Source organism: Neoarius graeffei, chromosome 10 (genome assembly GCF_027579695.1).
Source record: "Neoarius graeffei isolate fNeoGra1 chromosome 10, fNeoGra1.pri, whole genome shotgun sequence".
NCBI lineage: Eukaryota > Metazoa > Chordata > Actinopteri > Siluriformes > Ariidae > Neoarius > Neoarius graeffei.
The window spans coordinates 58,634,889-58,649,336 of record NC_083578.1 but is presented as its reverse complement, the minus strand read 5'-3'; the positions used below and the strand labels follow the sequence as shown (position 1 = coordinate 58,649,336).

Sequence of the window (14,448 nt, the reverse complement as noted above, 5' to 3'; positions counted from 1 at the left end):
CACTACCGCTCATGACCACGGCCTCTGAACTACTCCAGGGAGCCACGGTATTTACCAAGTTGGATTTACGCAATGCCTACCATCTCATCAGGATCAGGGAGGGGGACGAGTGGAAGACAGCCTTTAACACCACCACTGGCCACTATGAATACCTCATGGTCCCTTTCGGCCTGACCAACACACCTGCAGTCTTCCAGGCACTCGTCAACAATGTCTTAAGGGACTTCCTAAACATCTTCGTCTTCGTGTACCTGGATGACATCCTGATCTTCTCTTGCTCCCTGGAGGAACATTGGGGTCACATCCGGCAGGTCCTCCAGTGCCTGCTAGAGAATAAGCTGTTTGTCAAGGTGGAAAAGAGCAAATTCCACCAAAGCTCTGTCTTGTTTCTGGGGTTCATCATCTCCCCGGCAAGGATCCAGATGGACCCCCTCAAGCTTGAGGCAGTCGCTGGCTGGCCCACCCCATCCTCCAGCGTTTCCTGAGGTTCGCCAATATCTACAGGCGCTTCATCCGCGACTTCAGCACAGTGGCCGGACCCCTCACGGTGTTGACCTTGATCAGGACCCCGTTCAAGTGGGGGGAGGAAGCAGAGAAAGCCGTCTGTATGCTCAAGCACAAGTTCACCACAGCACTCATTCTCACCATACCCGATCTGGCCAAACAGTTCATCGTGGAGGTCGACGCTTCCGAGTCAGGGGTTGGAGCCATTCTCTCCCAGAGGGCCAGTGATGGCAAGGTCCACCCCTGCTCCTTCTTCTCTTACCGGCTGTCCCCTGCTGAATGAAACTACGACATCGGCGACAGAGAGCTGTTGGCTGTCAAGCTAGCCTTGGAGGAGTGGAGGCACTGGCTTGAGGGGTCAGATCTCCCTTTCCTTGTCTGAACTGACCACAAAAACTTAGAATACCTCAAGTCCACCAAACATCTTAATTCACGGCAAGCCTGATGGTCTCTCTTCTTCTCCCAGTTCCGATTCACGCTCTCCTGTCGCCCAGGCTCCAAGAACGGCAAACCCGACGCCCTGTCCAGGATATTCTCTTCCCGCCAGGAGGAGTCTAGAATGCCCGAAACCATCCTCCCTCCACGCTGTCTGGTGGGGGCCACCCTACTTGAGGTAGAGACATTAGTGCAGAAGGCCCTGGAGCAGGACCCCGGAGAAGGTAACTCTAGCAACATACCACTTAACCATCTGCTTGTTCCCTGTTCTGTGCAAACCCAGGTGCTGCAGTGGGGTTATGGCTCTAAGTTGGCTTGTCACCCGGGAGCTGCTCAAACCCTAGCACTTATCTAACAGTGCTTCTGGTGGCCATCCATCAAGGAAGATGTCCAGGAGTTCGTGGCAGCCTGTGACACATGTACCCAGAACAAGACAGCCAACCGACCCCCTGCTGGCTTGCTAAGACCCCTCCCGACTCCTCATCGACCCTGGTCTCACATCGCCCTGGACTTTGTCACAGGACTTCCCAACTCAGGTAGCAACACATGCATCCTCACAGTTATTGGCCATTTCTCCAAGACAGTCCATTTCATCCCTCTGCCCAAGCTTCCCACAGCTAAAGAAACCGCTGAATTACTCATCCTTCACATTTTCTGCCTACACGGACTCCCCACTGACATCATTCCCGACCGGGGTCCTCAGTTCACTGCGCAGTTCTGGAGGGCCTTCTGTAAACTCACTGGGGCCTCCTGTAGTCTCTCCTCAGGTTTCCATCCTCAAACCAACGGCCAGGCGGAACGGGCGACCCAAGATTTGGAGGTGGCACTCAGGTGCATGGCATCCAGGGATGCCGGTTCTTGGAGTAAGTACTTACCTTGGGTTGAGTACGCTCACAACACTCTCCCTTCATCTGCCACAGATCTCTTGCCCTTCCAGTGCTCCCTAGCTTACCAACCACCACTCTTCCCCAACCAAGAGGAGGAGGTTGCTATACCCTCAGCCCAGACCTTCATATGCCGCTGCAGGAGGAGGTGGGCACTGGCCCGGAGAAGACTCATTCGCTCCACCCTAGCATCCAAGAGGCAGGCCAACAAACGCCGCTCTAAGGCACCCACCTACCGGGTGGGGTAGCGAGTCATGCTCTCCATGCACCATTTGCCACTCAGAACTGTCTCCCGCAAGCTGGCCCCCAGATACCTAGGACCCTTCCTCATCAGCAAGGTAATCAATCCATGTTCCGTTAGACTGGCATTACCACTCACCATGTGACATATTCACCCCATTTTCCACGTGTCACAGCTTAAATCTCTGGTCTCCAGTTCTTTGCTCCCACCCTCAGGAATGGGCTAAAATTCCTCCAAGCTGGTGTGTAGGACTGATCAACAGTTACCGGAAACATTTAGTTGCAGTTATTGCTGCACAAAGGGGTCACACCAGATACTGAAAGCAAAGGTTCACATATTTTGCTACTCACAGATATGTAATATTGGATCATTTTCCTCAATAAATAAATGACCAAGTATAATATTTTTGTCTCATTTGTTTAACTGGTTTCTCTTTATCTACTTTTAGGACTTGTGTGAAAATCTGATGATTTAGGTCATATTTATGCAGAAATATAGAAAATTCTAAAGGGTTCACAAACTTTCAAGCACCACCGTATTTATCATGCCAAAATAGTTAAAAAGAAAAGTTTTGAGTGAGAAGGGTTCAATTCTGGTTTTACTGACAGAAGGATACAGAGAGCGTCAGATTGCTTCCATCCTCAAAATTTCAAAGACTGCAGTTCATAAGAACAAGGTCAAGCAGCAGACATTGGGGGCAACAAAGTTACAGACTGGCAGAGGGTGAAAACGACTCTCCACTGACCGGGATGACCGTCAACTCCTTCAAATGTCACTCAACAACCATACGATGACATCAAGTGACCTACAAAAAGAATGGCAAATGGCAGCTGGGGTGAAGTGCATGGCAAGGACGGTTTGAAACAGGCTCCTACGGGTGGGGTTGAAGTCATGCAAAGCAACAAAAAAGCCCTTCATCAATGAGAAGCAAAGAAGAGCCAGAGGTTTGCTAAAGACCACAAGGATTGGACCATAGAGGACTGGAGTAAGGTCATCTTCTCTAAGTCCAATTTTCACCTTTTCCCATCACCTCGTTGTCTAATGGTTAGATGAAGACCTGGAGAGGCCTACAAGCCACAGTGTCTTGCACCATTGTGAAATTTGGTGGAAGGTCAGTGATGATCTGGGGGTGCTTCAGCAAGGCCGGAATGGGGCAGATTTTTGTTTGTGAAGGACACATGAATCAAGCTATGTACAAGATTATCCTGGAAAACTTGCTTCCTTTTGCTCTGACAATGTTCCCTAACTCTGAGGATTGGGTTTTCCAGCAGGACAATGCTCCATGCCACACAGCCAGGTCAATCAAGGTATGGATGGAGGACCACAAGATCAAGACCCTGTCATGGCCAGCCCAATCTCCAGACCTGAACCCCATTGAAAACCTCTGGAATGTGATCAAAAGGAAGATGGATGGTCACAAGTCATCAAACAAAGCTGAGCTGATTGAATTTTTGCACAAGGAGTGGCATAAAGTCACCTAAGAGCAACATGAAAGACTGATGGAGAGCATGCCAAGACGCATGAAAGCTGTGATTAAATGTCAGGGTTATTCCACCAAATATTGATTTCTGAACTCATCCTAAGTTCAAACATTCGTATTGTGTTATTTAAAGTTTTATATGATCTTGATTACTATGCATTTCTAAACACTTCATCTTTTTTATTTTGACCAGTTGTCATTTTCTGCAATTAAATGTTCAAAGTGACAATATTTTAATGTGGAATTTGGGGGAAGTGTTATCAGTAGTTTATGGAATAGGTGGGTTGCATCTAATGTCACATCTGCTTCATTAGATATGCAAGACATGAAGTGGTGGTCAGCTAAGCTCACTGTTCACAAAGCATTACTATCACTGGGGCATCTTGCTGTTTGTTAAAATGCCCTATGCTTGTGTTGTTTTGGGCTGCTTGAATCGAACAAACTGTGAAACTGATAAGTTTCTTCCAGGTTCCCCGTGAAGTGATAAAGAAGGGTGAAAGAGCAAAGCATTTTACCAAAAGACAACAAGAAAAGTGGCTCTTGAACCTTTCACTGCGATGGAAGGGAGCAGAGTTGAAGAACACTCGAGTTTGCAGTGATCACTTTGTAAAAGGTTTATAAATTCCTCTGAATTACTTCGTTTGGATTCACAAATTACTTTTCTTGCCATTTTCATTATTGTTTTGAAGTTCAGGAGATGTTTACATCCTCAGATGTGTTTTTGTTTACTGTTTGATCATGGTTGCCATATTGTAAACTAACACGTTTTCACTGTATTTATCAGGATGTTCTAGTCATTTTTACAAGGATGATTATGTAGATTGGGCTCCTACACTGAACTAGATAGATAAGATAATTGAGATGATCCATGGAAACACAAAAGCAGAGCTCACGTGTTAACACCATGAAACTGATTCCCCAGCCATTTAGTTACAGTGAGCCGTGATAACTTCTCTGTCCTGTTTCACCAATACCCAGGTCTTTAAAGGGGTTTCTGTGGACCTTTGTGAATGATTTACCTGGAACAGAAGAGCAGGGATGATTGTGAATTGAGTGGCTGTGGTTTGTTTACACCCAATACTAAAACTTGTAGCATCCTAGCAATCATCGCAAAGACACGGACAAAAAGCCCCCAAATGCCTCCTTACCTGGCATAAACAATACAGGATTTATCTTGTAGTGTCCTGATCCCAAGATCTTTAACCCAGCCACATATAAAAAGTTGTATGCCTCCATGCTCTTCCAGGTTTTCATCTGTTTGGCCATGTAGAACGATGTCTCCAACACCAGGTAGTTTGAGATGTCAGAGTGCTCAACGGCTGGATAATTTTCCAACTCAGGAAAAATCCTTCTTTAATAACGTGTAAGGGTCTATTCCATTGCAAAGAGCAACTTTCTGAAGGTATCTTGACCGTGCATTGGCTTCTAAACTGCGAAAATAGCTGGAGATGGTTAACTAGCTCTTTGCATAATGGTAGCCAAATTGGTTTGCCTGACCACCACTTCATTCACCAGAAGTAAACTCGCAAGCAAAAGTCACATGACTGAATACAGCCTATAAAACAAAAATGTTCATGTTGTTCTTCAAACACATACCTATAAATTGCAGAGGTGGACAGTAATGAAATACATTTACTTGAGTACTGTACTTCAGTACACTTTTTGAGTATCTGTACTTTACTTGAGTATTAATTTTTTTGGCAACTTATGACTATAACTTCACTACATTTGAAAGACAAACATCGTACTTTTTACTCCACTACATTTCGATCAAGGCCCTTGTTACTCGTTACTATGAAGTGGCTTTGAAAGTGGATGTTTTTTTCTTTTCTTTTCTAAAACGTGATTTTTTTTTGCAGGTGACACTGAGACAGCCTATCAGTAATCACTAGGGTCACATCTATAGACTGTATAAAACCAAGTTCAATGATTTCTCTGCAGCATTATTTAACACGATCAGTTGATGGCAGAATGGAAGGAGGTGGTACTTCTGGGGAATGCACACACCCATGGCTATAGCTAGAACCCATTTTTCAGTTTTCTGAAAGGAATAAAGAGTCATTTCGTTTTAAATGTTTGCTTTGTTTGCCTAAAACGGAGCACATCACAGCCTACAAAAACTCGCCGTCTGACCTGCAGAAGCATATTGAGGTATGTAAACATTTTATTCCAAGAGAAAGCTTGCAGTGAAGTTGTATGCACTTTTAGAGTTAGCCGATAATGTTGCAATAGCTATGCAGTCTGGTTAGTCAAATGACTTTCTATGGATTTGCCTGCCAAGTTGCCATAGCCTTGTCTACAGCTAACGTTAACACATAGCTAGTTAACTTGGACACTAGTTAGCATGTAAAACTGGAGTTACGCTAACATGAATAACGTTAACTTCTCTGAAGTGCTTTCAGAAATGTTTTAGCATAATCTTGCCAAATAAACAAAATGTAGAAATCTTTCTTTTCTAGTAACGGCTGCTACCCAGGTTTTTTTGAGTTTGAAAAGATTTTGCTAGCATGTCAGGTGGAGCTTCACTGACTAGCTAGCTTAACATTAAATCACCATGATTCCACAGGCAGATTCATATGTGCATGAATACATACACTTGCGCGCATGTGCTCACACATGACCTGTGAGGTGGACGGTATTGTACTAGTCGGTCACAACAAATTGTTGCCAGACAAATTGTTAGATGATGGTCTTGTATTTTTTTTGTCTTGCTTAAAGCAGTGTTGCTGTTAGGCAGTTATTAAGTTCGAGGTGTGGACTTGGGTTTTAAGCAGGTTGGATTGTCATTTTTATTTTCTGAGCAAGCTGCATTTACAGCTGTCTTCCTGATTAACATACACATACAGTGGGGCAAAAAAGTATTTAGTCAGTCACCAACTGTGCAAGTTCTCCCACTTAAAAAGATGAGAGAGGCCTTTAATTTTCATCATAGGTATACCTCAACTATGAGAGACAAAATGAGAAAAAAAAATCCAGAAAATCACATTGTCTGATTTTTAAATAATTTATTTGCAAATTATGGTGGAAAATAAGTATTTGGTCAATAACAAAAGTTCATCTCAATACTTTGTTATATACCGTTTGTTGGCAATGACAGAGGTCAAACGTTTTCTGTAAGTCTTCACAAGGTTTTCACACACTGTTGCTGGTATTTTGGCCCATTCCTCCATGCAGATCTCCTCTAGAGCAGTGATGTTTTGGGGCTGTCGCTGAGCAACATGGACTTTCAACTCCCTCCAAAGATTTTCTATGGGGTTGAGATCTGGAGCCTGGCTAGGCCACTCCAGGACCTTGAAATGCTTCTTACGAAGCCACTCCTTCATTGCCCGGGCGGTGTGTTTGGGATCATTGTCATGCTGAAAGACCCAGCTACATTTCATCTTCAATGCCCTTGCTGATGGAAGGAGGTTTTCACTCAAAATCTCACGATACATGGCCCCATTCATTCTTTCCTTTACACGGATCAGTCGTCCTGGTCCCTTTGCAGAAAAACAGCCCCAAAGCATGATGTTTCCACCCCCATGCTTCACAGTAGGTATGGTGTTCTTTGGATGCAACTCAGCATTCTTTCTCCTCCAAACACGACAAGTTGAGTTTTTACCAAAAAGTTCTATTTTGGTTTCATCTGACCATATGACATTCTCCCAATCCTCTTCTGGATCATCCAAATGCTCTCTAGCAAACTTCAGATGGGCCTGGACATGTACTGGCTTAAGCAGGGGGACACGTCTGGCACTGCAGGATTTGAGTCCTGGTGCCATTAATACAGGTAATGAGTGGAGGACAGAGGAGCCTCTTAAAGAAGTTACAGGTCTGTGAGAGCCAGAAATCTTGCTTGTTTGTAGGTGACCAAATACTTATTTTACCGAGGAATTTACCAATTAATTCATTAAAAATCCTACAATGTGATTTCCTGGATTCTTTCCCCCCATTCTGTCTCTCATAGTTGAGGTATACCTATGATGAAAATTACAGGCCTCTCTCATCTTTTTAAGTGGGAGAACTTGCACAATTGGTGGCTGACTAAGTATTTTTTTGACCCACTGTACGTGTGCACACTGCCAGAGCTGTGTCAGAACACTACCATACTGCTTTGTGGGGGTGGGGAGGAGTGTTACAAAAAAAAAAGAAAATGACAATGGTTCTTTTTCAGTTCAGTTGTGTTTCATTTTGTAACATTCTACCAGGTGTTTATTCTACAGGTTCTACAAGCTAGTCAGTAAATCCAGTAGGTTGTTACAGAGGCATTAGGTTTTGTAAGTGTTGTGGCAGTAATACAACAATCCGTTGACAGAAAATGTACTTTTAATACTTAAGTATTTTTAAAAGCAAGTATTTCAGTACTTTAACTGAAGTAAAAATTTGACTGTACAACTTTCACTTTTATTGGAGTAAAATTTGACCAGTGGGATCTGTACTTTGACTTACGGTAAGTAATGAAGTTGGGTACTTTGTCTACCTCTGATAAATTGTAAAACCAGAGATACTGATAATTTTGCAGTGGTCTCTTAATTTATTCCAGAGCTGTACACACACACACACACACACACACACACACACACACACACACACACACACACACACACACACACACACACACCGGCCACTTTAATAGGAACTTGTTCTTGATTCTAAGATTCCTGTTCTTGGTTGCAGGAGTAGAACCCAATGTGGTCTTCTGCTGTTGCTTGCTGAGATGCTTTTCTGCTCAATACAGATGTAAAGAGTTGCTATGAGTTACTACTGTATATCCGTCCTGGCAGCTCAAACCAACCTGGCTATTTTCCTCTGACCTCTCTTATCAACAAGACGTTTCCACCCACAGAACTGTCACTGACTCAATGTTCTTTTTTTTTTTTGCACCATTCTGTATAAACTCTAGAGACTGTTGTGTGTGAAAACCCCAGGAGATCAACAGTTTCTGAAATACTCAAACCAGTCCATCTGGCACCAACAACCATGCCACAGTGAAAGTCACAGAGATCACAATTTTCCATTATGATGTTTGAAGTGAACATTAACTGGAGCTCTTGATTTGTATCTGCATGATTTTATGCATTATGCTCCTGTCAAGGGATTGGCTGTTTAGATAATTGCAAAAAACAGCAGGTGTATGGGTGTACCTAATAAAGTGGCTGGTGTGTGTGTGTGTGTGTGTGTGTGTGTGTGTAAAGAGAGAGGGTGTTTTTAGACTCGTCTTTTGTGTTCATTTAACACAAATACACAGTTCTTGTGTTAAATTAAGTATTGTCTCATGTTACTTAAACTCAAGTGTTCAAGCATTTCAGTTTATTTTACTTATCATTTCAACCTGATTAAAAAAAAATCCATTTGAAACTTTTTTCCCATTTCAAGAGACTGAAACCCCTCACTGAGGCTCCCAACATAGTGGATTGAAAACCCTAATTCTAACCCAAATTACTTTAATACAGGATATTTAGGGCAACTCACGGCAGCTCAGGAACATCGTATTATAGAGACTTTTTCCATTCCCTGACTTAATCATCATTTTTTAAAGCAAATATATGTACTATAGCTAGTACATTTACAGATGATGCATTATATATTGTAATAAAGTACTGGTTCACTGGTGCAGTTGGTTACTGTTGTCTTCATATGGGTATATAATGACAGAGACACTGATCATGGCCTTATAAATTTCATCACTACATTTTCTTGATTCATATTTAATTTTAGACATCAATAATGTAAATCTTTAATCAGAAACAGTCTGTATATGATGGACATCTCACTCTCTGTATTATCTAATCAGGAGGCAGTGTTTATTGGAAATGGAGAGGAGTACATATGGAAGCCTCCTGAAGATGATGACATCATATTCCAGCCCAAGCACATAGGCCCTCTGAGCCCTCACATGGGAGAAAATATGGCAGCTGGGGTACGTGAGTGTTTCTGCATTCAGTCCCTTCTTCACTCTAAAATGGTTTTCAAGGTGTCAAGGCTTTCACTTAATTTCTAGTCTGTAAGTAGTCATGTAAAGTTTGAAGTATAGCTTACAAACGCTTCACCTTTTGCAACTCATTGCTACTGTGTTGTTCTTTAGATCTCAGATATGTACTCTAAAGTCTGCAAACCAGGCAAGAAGAAAAGAGGCATGCCCGGCTCACCCACAGGTCCTAGGGATATTGGTGGCTATCGGACCTTGGCCCGAGGTGAACGTGATGGTGGCTTTAATGTGGTGGTGAAGCCACAGACATGGGCGCCACAGGAGGCAAAAGGTTCAAGGATGCCCCCTGGCTCAATGGAAGAGCACTGCTATGAAGCCATTGGTGCGGAGGAGAGCGACATATCCTATGAAGCTGCGGAGGTTAGTGGAAGTGGAGGAGGAGGAGGTGGAGGAGGAGGTGGAGGATGGAAACGAGACAGGCCTCCGCCCAATGCCAGTGCCACCCTTCGGCCCAAGAAAAGAAAGCCACAGCAGCCACAGCACCAGCCACCTCCGCCACCTCCTCCTCCCCAACATACGCCCAAGATGCAGCACCTGCCAGCCAAAGCACTTTTGCTGCCAGGTGAGAATCTCTATGAGAGCATTCCTGACCTGAAGCAGGGCTCAACTACATCCAGTACCACCACCATCTTCACTTTTAATGACGGAATGGAAATGTATGTCACTGGCCTGTAAGGGCTCAAACTTAAACCTCAAATGGAAAGCCCCCTCATCTTATAGTTGAGTGGGAAAGAGACTTGACAAGGCACCAACTCTTCCTGCACTCATTAACACATCATGTTTACATTTCAGCTCTATGGTTCCCAAGTAGCCCCACACATTGCCTTAGAGAAGCAGTCTGGAAAAGGGGGCTTATCTTACAGAACATATTGTGCTAAAGTTTTCAGTGGGGATGCTATTGCATCATACATCAGTTTGATAAACACGTTGCACAACCACTTCATGTCTAACATGGTGTATCAGTATTAATTGCCTATGGACTGAGATTTGAAAGCATGGTGGGGGAAAAAGTGATAACACCAAGGAAAAGACTTAAGTAAAAATTTATCTCACTTAATCACATATCTTTCAAGAGTAGCAGACATCAGAATTCACAAATCATCAACATATCATTACATGGGGAAGCCTGTTTAAAGTATACTCCAGAATCCTGTTTTTGATAGTACATTCACTTGTGCATTAGTTTCCACCTAAGTTTCCATCGGAATTGCGGGTTTCTTTTGTTTAATTTTATGTTAATTCCAAAGGAAAGGATAAAATGAGCACAACTCTACTGAGCAGAAAGAATACTAAAATGGCACAGAGTATTTATACTCAATGTTTTAGAGTATATTGACAGAGAAAAATGATGCAGTGGGAAAACAAGCCCCTTATTTTAGCAAAATATAACTATTAATAATGAAAGTCTGGCTAAGGCCACTATTGTCAGACCTTGCATTATAGCTTGACAATGAACACAGGCCTTTATCTAAATTATTTATGAATACATCCACAAGCTTTGGGAAAATATGTGGCACTATTTTTCTAGTGATAAAGCCTCTATTTCTGTAAGGGAACTCTATGGGAAATAAATATAAAATATAGATATACAGTAAAAACTGTATTCCCAGTCACTGAATCACACAACTGCATATTGGTCTGCATATTCAAAAGCACAAAAATCATATATTGCAAATTTCCTCTTCCAGCACTTAAATACATTATAGACTCCTTTTTAAGAGTCCATTTGAAAAATGAGAGCTAAAATCAATTACATGATAATTATAGTAGCAATTAAAAAAAAAGAGATCCTAAAGAGAATTAGCAAACGCTCAGGGAATGTGGAAAATATATAAAGGTAATCGAATTAGTTGCACATGGAACTATTTTCCTGTAGGTGAAACAAAAAGAGTTTAAAGCATTTTAGGCATTGGACCTTGCCCTTCAGAATGTTTTTTAAGTTGTTGTTTTCATAGTATTATCCTTTTTTTTTTGGGTTATTTTAGCTCATAACATAAACACCTAAATGGCTGTGTATGAAGTCACCACTGCCGTACAATACAGTACAATAATGTTTTACGTTGTTAATACTGTTAATGCACTTTGCCTGATAAAAAAAAGATGCATGTATTAAAAAAAAACATACAAATGAAAAAAGGTGATGAAAAAAGTTATCTGGTGTCTGAGAATGGTTTATTTCTTGCTGTTGTCGGTTGCTTATTTGATTTAATTGCCTTTTCCTCTGCTGAAGAGAGAGCACAATGTTTTGCTTCAGGACTGATGACTCAAGGTGAACTTTGTCTACATCTGATGTTACACAGCTGGAAGCCGAATGTGACTGGTTATAGTGAATAAATCATAGACAATTCTCCTCATTTTTCCAAGTGAACACCAATCACGATGTCTGCATTTGGCTCGAACCCCTTTTAGGCAGATATACAGTATGCTTTAAGTGGAATTTCACCCAACTATCTTACAGCACATTAATCTGCTGTATAGTAATTGGGAATGATGTAATGAAACACTATTGATGCTATTCAAATGATGGTAACCAGTGTGAGTATAGTGCGCTACAGTGTTTTTTTATGTTTAATGCAGACAGCATTATCTGTGACGTTCCTCAAGAATTGAAGAAAAAAATACAATGAGTTAACCTTCACCAGTGATAATTAATATTAGTGTTAAAAGAGGCCTGAACCCATGGAGAAAGACTGCAGTCTATGAGTCTGGCACACAGTCACTGTAATGTATGTGGGAGTAACGTTGTAAATATTTTACAAAGAAAGGAAAAGAGCAGGAGGATCAAGGTGAAGTTGCCCTTGGTGTATTTGAACATATGTGTGTGTGTTTTTTTATTTGTTCTTTTGGAATGAGTTTTCTCTGGTGAAAATTTTGCTCAGCAGTGTCTCTGTGGGTTTTAATGTGTGTGTGTGTGTGTGTGTGTGTGTTTATTATTTTCCCGTGCCATTTTGAGCTATAATGTGTATTTCAAAGATCAGCTGAGTATTAGTGTGGCAGCTGATGTTGTGTGTTTGCTTATCAGACAACAGGGTTGTGTGTTCCAGCCGTGTAAGTACTCATGTGCAAAAGATTGTAATGTTTTTATAACAAAATGACTATTCATAAAAAATGTCAACAAGTTTATACTTTTCTAATAAAGTAGCACCTAAAAACCTGACTTGGATTGACATAATATATTTTGTAAAAATGCAAGAATCTCTGCAGTTTATCCACAAATTTTAAAAGGCAAAAATATACCGCTAAGACCAAAAGTTCACCTAAACCAAGGCTAAAGGCAGACAGACTCAATTTTTCACAGCTAACAATTTGTTACGATATTTGTGTGTTAAGTCCATGAGGGTAGTTTCTTAATTTCCATACAAGTTAATTTCAGAAATAATAGTTAAGATTTACTTCAGCTTTTATTTATGATATTATTTTTATACACTTTTTTATACAGTTTTAAGTGGCATTGTGTTTTAATTACTTGAACATGAAGACGGGATAGCTTTTGACAAGCTTCTCACAATATTTTACACACTTTTTCAATTCAGCTTTTTCAGACAAATTTCCTATGCGATTGAAGTTAGGGCTTTGTGAAGGCCACTTCAAATGCTTTCACTATGTTGTCTTTAAGCCATTTTGTTGCAGTATTGAAGGTATATGTAAGATCATTTCCCTGCTGGAAGACCTAGTTGGGACCAAGTTTTAAATTACTAGCTGATGTTTTGAGGTTTCATTTCAATAGTTTTTGACAATTCTTTTTCCTCACAATGCCATCTGTTTTCTGAAATGCACCAGTACTTTTTTAAAAAAAAAACACCCACAGAACCTGATGCTGCCACTTCCATGCTTCACAGTTGGGATGGTGTTCTTAAGATTAAAAGCCTAAGCCTTTTTCTTACATACATAGATTTCTTACATACATAGATCATCATGGCCAAATAGCTCCATTTTTGTTTCATCTGACCTAGTTCAGATTGAGGGCAGCACTGTGGTGTAGTGGCTAGCACTGTCACCTCACAGCAAGAAGGTTCTGGGTTCGAGCCCAGTGGCCAATGGGGGCCTTTCTGTGCGGAGTTTGCATGTTCTCCCCGTGTCTGTGTGGGTTTCCTCCGGGTGCTCCGGTTTCCCTCACAGTCCAAAGACATGCAGGTTAGGCTAATTGGTGGCTCTAAACTGACCGTAGGTGTGAATGTGAGTGTGAATGGTTGTTTGTCTCCATGTGTCAGCCCTGTGATGATCTGGTGACTTGTCCAGAGTGTACCCCGCCTCTCGCCCATAGTCAGCTGGGATAGGCTCCAGCTTACTCAAGACCCTGCACAGGATAAGCAGTTATGGATAATGGATGGATGGATGGATGGATGGATGGATGGATAGTTCACATTGAGTTACTTGGATTTTCCTATGGTATCAAGGGCAAAAAGGCAAGCCCTTCACAGATACATTCCCAGTGGGTCAATCAGATGTTTCTAAAATTGATTACACCAATTTCTGTAATTTTTCACACTGGTTAAAGACACAGTCAATTTGGTAAATGTAAGCATTTGACCCACTGGAATTCTGTTATAGTGAGAATTAATGATGAAATAAATTTTTCTCTAATCACTTATTTAAACTGACCTCTGATATAACCAAATTAGAGGCCCTAATTGACTTGTCAAAAGAAATGCATAGTAGCATGAACTATACGGAGTTGTGAAAAATTAGATGTAGGTGTATGAAAAGTTTTGGCCTGTACATTATATCTTCATAATGCAAGCAATAAGGAAATGTTATGTTTATATAGATTATGTATCTTGCCAAAGTACATCTGAAGCAAGCAACAAACAAACAAACAAGTCTTCAGTCAGGTTTTGATATTAATTTAAAAAAAAAGTTATGTAGTCTGTCCACAACAGTTTTCTGAGAAGTCAAAACATGTTTAAATTCCAATAGTAGTAACATGAAACTGTAG

At 41.4% G+C, this 14,448-nt stretch overlaps 1 protein-coding gene across 7 annotated transcripts in view; it reads left to right on the top strand.

Annotated features, from left to right (window-relative positions):
* The window catches only part of si:dkey-70p6.1 (uncharacterized protein LOC570575 homolog), a 115,160-nt gene extending 102,590 nt beyond the window's left edge, over window positions 1–12,570 (top strand). For all 7 annotated transcript variants that reach the window (XM_060930819.1, XM_060930817.1, XM_060930816.1 and 4 more), the window contains 2 exons: window positions 9,318–9,443; window positions 9,609–12,570. In XM_060930819.1, coding sequence (XP_060786802.1) covers window positions 9,318–9,443; window positions 9,609–10,187 — 705 coding nt within the window. In that variant the 3' untranslated portion in view covers window positions 10,188–12,570. The remainder of the gene's footprint in view (window positions 1–9,317; window positions 9,444–9,608) is intronic.
* Window positions 12,571–14,448: the final 1,878 nt, after the last annotated feature.